General features: G+C 39.0%; 1 protein-coding gene and 1 long non-coding RNA gene across 2 annotated transcripts in view; one reads left to right on the top strand and one right to left on the bottom strand.

Annotated features, from left to right (window-relative positions):
• The first annotated feature begins 189 nt into the window (after positions 1 to 189).
• Positions 190 to 2,080, top strand: LOC107292939. The gene is made up of 2 exons (XR_001549008.1): positions 190 to 223; positions 1,669 to 2,080. It is a non-coding gene; the product is annotated as an uncharacterized LOC107292939 (long non-coding RNA).
• A 3,193-nt stretch (positions 2,081 to 5,273) lies between these two features.
• Positions 5,274 to 5,805, bottom strand: part of SLC22A18 (solute carrier family 22 member 18) — a gene marked incomplete at its 5' end in the record, with an annotated part of 65,040 nt that continues 64,508 nt past the window's right edge. The window contains one exon of the mRNA XM_015822065.1: positions 5,274 to 5,492. Within this exon, the coding sequence (XP_015677551.1) occupies positions 5,305 to 5,492 (188 nt within the window). The remainder of the gene's footprint in view (positions 5,493 to 5,805) is intronic.

Genomic DNA, 5,805 nt, shown 5'->3' with positions numbered 1-5,805 from the left:
CTTCACCATCGTCACCACGGACCGCAAGGAGATCGACTTTCGGTGCCCGGGCGAGAGCTGCTGGAACGCCTCCATCACCATGGCGCTGATCGACTTCCAGAACAAGCGCGCCATCCAGGACTTCAAGAGCCGGCAGGAGGCCGTCGAGCAGGCGGCGGCGGGCAGTCGCGACCGGCGCTTGGCTCGGGCGCCCTGAGCCCCGCGCCCGGCCAGCCTAGCCAAGGTGAGCGATCGCCGCTGTTTTGGCCTCTAGTGTAGGTTGCGCTTCTGATCCTCGCTCTCAACTTCTTTCTTTCTCTTCGTTCGTCAACTGAGAATGTTGAAGTGAAGCTTCTCCAACAACTGGTTAAACAAAGTTAGCAATTCCTATTCTCTTTGAACTTTGGGAAAGCTATGCTCGTTTCACTCTCTGCTAGGTCCCCGCACCTATTCTGTATTTAAGGGCTGCAGAAGTTTGCTCTGCATTGGTCTTGGCGCTTAGTCCAGATTTTTGAGAGCTGTATTGTTTTATATTGAATAGAAAGGAAACTGTTAGCAAAGAGGGGGAATTTAAATCAACAGTAGCGAATTGACTAACTATAGCTATACACAGCCGAGATACACAAGACATGAGACACAAAGGGTAATTCTGCGCACGTTCCTAGCTAGAAACCAGCCTGCCTCAAAAGAGTTCATTCATTGGAATAGAGACTGCAACATATCTGGGATTCAAGTGACAGGAACCGGAGGCAGCTGCAGAGGAAGAACAGTTTGAAATCTGCTGTGGTGCAGAATTTCTGTCAAAAGAAGCTGCTTGTTTTTTCCTCTCCAGAACTAGTCCCTGAGTCACTGAAGGAGTAGGGGGAAAAAAAATACTCCAGTCTCTGTGCTTCTCAGAGGCTTGCTCTGCTTGGTTTACTGAGGCAATTCCTGAGTAAAGACCTGAAGCCAGGAGATACTGGCCTTCTCAGAATTACTCTGCTGAATACTGCCTTAAATGCAGAACTGACCGTAGAGGCAAAATGGTCTTTTTCAGGCACTCAGTCTGTGCCTTTCAAGTAGCAGATATTTCCACATTTTTATCTTTCTAAGGTTTATTTTAAAAATGCGAGAGGAGACATATATAATCGTCTTTGTACAACCTTTCTGCACAGTGCTAGAGTTTTGCACAATTATGCCTAGTCATTGGGAGAATTGAAATAATTTCAATAAGTTACTCTCCATTTATTTATTGGAAAGTTCAGCACGATTATAGCAAGCAGCCTTAATTTCTGTGGGGTTCCATGAAAGCTGTTAAGCCCAAACACAGTATTGGTCACTACTAAGGAAGTGTGTATGGGATTGCCATAGTACTTACCTAGAAGTAAGTTTTTTTGGGCTCAGTAATGCTGACTATGAATGAATATGTATTGTGTGATGTCGCACTGCTTGGTTTTCAGATGCAGACCTTTAGGATCTGATCCTATTCATAATTTGGAGTAGGGTTGCCGTGCAACTGATGAATTCATTCTTGAGTGAAAATGAATTTCTAAATACTTTAAAGTCCAGTGCAATATATTGCTTGTGCTTGTCATCAGTCACTGTATTAGTAAACCCTATTCAGACATTAGATTAAAAAAGGGGGGAGAGGTAACCACTTTTTTTGCTTTTTCCTGTATCCCTAACCATTTTTTTTCTTTTTTCCAATAGATTATACATCTGGATAATAAATACATTTGTCTTGGACTGAACCAGGGCAGGATACGAATGAAGGAAAACAAAGAAGGACGCTACAATACCTAGATTTTTCCAGGTGTGATCAGATGGCTAAGCAAAGAGTCCAAGCTTCTCCTTAGAGGCATTTATAAACCAAAGAACTTTTTTTAAAAAGAAAAAGAAAAAGACTTAAGTCAAAGAGTAAGGTTGTACTTCCAATACACCCAACTTTGCATTTTTTTTTTCTATTTATGAGATGCAAAGAACATGTGGCACCTGCAGGTGTGAAACCATTTAAATTATTTGTAATATCTATATTTGTATTTATTTTGATAAACTTTTGTCTTAAATTGCTTTTAGCATTTAAATATGTCCATTCCAAATAAAATGGCTTTTTTTTACTGTATTTCTGTTGTGTGGTATTTCCTTTATTACAAGTGAAAACCTGTGTTCTACCTGTACTTCATTGAGAGCCTACCCAAAAAAGTACAAGTGATTAGCCAATTTGTTTGTATGAATTATAAGATACAATCTGTATATGTAAATGAGAAGGCATATCCTGGCCAGAAATATAATATTTAAGTAGTGCCGACATTATGTATCTCAATACAAATTTACTAATCCAAAACGGTGGTAAACAGATTGATTCACTGTTTACTCTCTCAAAAACATTTCTAGGACTATATTGTTTAAAAAGATCAGAAGACTGTGCCAGAAAAATCAATTCATTATTTCTTCCTAATATTTTTAGTCTACCTAGTCCAGCGTATAACATAAAGATGCATTATATAGGTAATGCCTTGCAGTTAGATTCACTTCGCTTGAAAAAAGTTCCTTTTTTTGAGATTTTGAATCAAATTACATATCAGAAGCATATACAATGGACAGGTATTTTGAACTAAGGATTGTGTGCTCATCACCATCCTAGATAATTTATGAGTTGTAAGAGAAGCACAATATTTTCCAGCATACATTTTCAAGAAAGAAGGGAAAACTTAAAACCTTGTCCTTCCCATTTTTGTTATAATTTCTATTAACTATGGCTTTAGTTGAGTGATTCTATACACTTCATTTCCTTCCAGATTTGAATTATTAACTGTCCTTCCTCGGTTCACTTGAAATTAAACCATTTAAATAGCAACCAATCTCCCTATGGCATTGAGTAATGATACACCAGTATGAGGAGAAAAGCACTGTAAGTTCCAGAAAAAAAGGATGCTTATTTCCAAGATATGTACTTGATTGCCTAAAGCAGTTGATCATAAAATTAACTGTGAGGGGGAGTGGGAGGAAGATGTGCCCAAAACTTCCTATGAGGCAAACATGACAAGGCAAATACTTCCTGCCTGCCCTACCAGATATGGCAGAGTGGACATGTTCCAGGTACCATCAACAAAAAAGGTGTCATCTGGAAATGTGTTTTTCTGTTATGGTGTCTGCTGACTGGAACAGTCACCTTCTTGAAATATGGACAACCCCTTTTATATTGGCCTTTCAGAAGTTTGTGAAAATCTGGCTCTTTCCTCAGGCTTTGTATGTGGTTAGTGGTTTTGTGATTTTTTTTAGTGAGCTTTGATAATGGGGTTTTTGGGGGGAAGGGGGATGGTTTGTCTTGCTTGCCATCCAAGGTTTCTTGGATTAACATATAAATTGGATTCATAAATAAATAAATGATTATCATGGCAGCCCTGAAGTTCTGAGCCACTCCAGGCCTCTTGCTAAGAGAAGGTCGGCTGAAGTCCCCTAACTCTTTAAACTGGAGGAACTCCATTTCCTCCTCCCTCCCTACACAATCAGGTTGAGTAGTCCTGGCAGGGAAGGTGGAGTGCAAGAAGGAGAATGGCTCAGGAGTGAAGCCAACTGCCTCTTCTAACCCAGCCACACAGCCAGCAGAGTTGCAAGAAGGCCTTTCTAATTCATGCTGTCTTGCTTTTCAAGTAGTGCTTTTCAAATTCTAAAGCTTAAACAACCTGTAACCACCAGCTGCCATTGTATCTGCCCAGAAGCAGTTTCTTCCTTTTCAAATACTCCTCCAAGTTTAGCTCTAGTAAGCAAGAGGAAGCATCAGCTTGTGTTATAAAGAGGCAATTTGAATACATAATTTGTAGCATTCAGGCAAGGAGGGACAAGCCTGGAGTAAACTCAAGGCCTCTAATAATAGCATCTATGTTCACAGAATCTTTTGAGGTTGACAGTGCTTTAAACATTTTTTTTTAACATCCTTACTTCAAACATGTAAGTAGGCCAGTATCTCTGCAGTGCAGATGGTTGTAGAATGAAAAGGGGATTTTATAGAGAACACAGGAGATGTATACATACAGGCCAATTCACACAACTTGCTAAGTAATAAGTCAACTCAGAAGGCCATAAGTTAGACTTATTCATCTAACCATGATTTAGGAAATCATGGCTTACAAATATGTGTAAACTCAAAATGAGGATTGCTTCACTCTATTTGGTGAACTTTTAGTTGTAACTTGGGTGAGATATGTACTCTACCCAATTAATCATGGAGTACATACTTAATACTGAAATCAACATGGCTTTAAGCTTGTGTTACTGACAATGCCTGCGTATATCGTTAATTCTAGTATTATCCAATAGAAATTACCATTTGGGTTCCTATTACAATGTAACAATATAAGTTGTCTCTCATCAAATATCACTAGGAACAAAAGACGGCCCAAAAAACTGGATTATGCTGCAGGATACAGCAGTATTTGCTAGATAGGAGAGAAAAGGCATTTTATATGTAGCTCTGTGTGTCTGTGGTTGCATGTTTTTGTTTCAGGATATCCAGTCACATGCTTTGTGTTACATCTATTCTTCTATCTTGATGAGAAAGTGCAATTGTGTGAACAAGTAAATCTTTCCTTTGTACTTTCTCTAGCCAAAATTCAACTGTCTTAAATCTATAACAATCACAGTAATAGGGGTCTACCATTTCCCAAAGTACGGCATTCTAAAGTTATTAATAAAAAAAACATATTTCTCCAGACATTTTAAACATTTGTGTTTACCGCAAAATGGTATACCACTATTGCATTTTAAATAGTGATTCTGGTATGATATGCTGTAAATGGCAAATTATAAAAATGTAGTATTTATAGGTAATCTTGCCTCGCCATGAGAAAAGTCATTGTTGAACCAGGACACTGGGCTCAGCAGGCACTACAGCTGCTTTTCTGTGGCGGCAAAATTTGTAGCAGAAAACATAAGTGAAAATTCCAGGGTCTCGGGGTGGGGAGCAATGGTAGCCACAGCCATTTTTAGAAAAATGATGTAGCCTTGTGATAAATGCATGTAGGGGTTGCAACCTGGCAACCTACTTGATTTTCTACCTGGAACAAGGGGGTCTTTCTTGCTCTGAACACCAAGAATTGTAAAACATGTCTAGGAAAACACTGTTGTTCTCATAGCTCGTTTCTAAGCTACCCTTGGAACCACCTCTGGCAATAGCAAATTAAGGGTTAAACTCACAGTGGACTTTTGCCTGGTCCAACACTACTTTTCTTATCTTTGGAAATTCCTACCCAACAAATATGATTTTAAAAAACTTAAATGACCAAAAATAAGTTTTGAAATATGACTATTTTTTGTTCTTTATATCAACAATATCCATGGAATTAGTCACTGAGCTTTCTCTTCTTTCTGAGGGATCTTCTTCTTCAAGAGATAAAAAAACAAAGATACATTCACCATTAGCTGTAAATAGCCAAAGGAGGAAACCCCAAATTGTCTATATAGAAATCCTCCTATTGTTGGGCCGAATGTCCGTATCAGTGGAGTAACTGAAGCACTGATTCCCAGCATGGCTCCTATGAGAAACAATGGAAAAATCAGATAGCATAGATCAAAATTCATTTTAAGACCTGCACTCGCTCCAATGGATTAAAAAGATCAGTGTCTTAAGTGTTAAAATACATGCATCTGATTATAAATGGGCTCTCTTCTTAGAATATGCTTGATCTAGTCAGCCTCTCTTCCAGTCAACTCCCTTTATTAGTCTACCAGCCCATTACCAGACTAAGCATTTTGGAAACATAATATTTGCAAACACTCCTGGGATTGACTGGAATCCCAGGAGCCCTCGTGCCCAAACAGTGTTCTAGTTTTGTACATCGATCACGT

This window comes from Protobothrops mucrosquamatus, unplaced genomic scaffold, assembly GCF_001527695.2.
Source record: "Protobothrops mucrosquamatus isolate PMUCROS unplaced genomic scaffold, P.Mucros_1.0 scaffold1454, whole genome shotgun sequence".
NCBI lineage: Eukaryota > Metazoa > Chordata > Lepidosauria > Squamata > Viperidae > Protobothrops > Protobothrops mucrosquamatus.
This window is presented reverse-complemented; position numbering and strand designations above follow the sequence as displayed.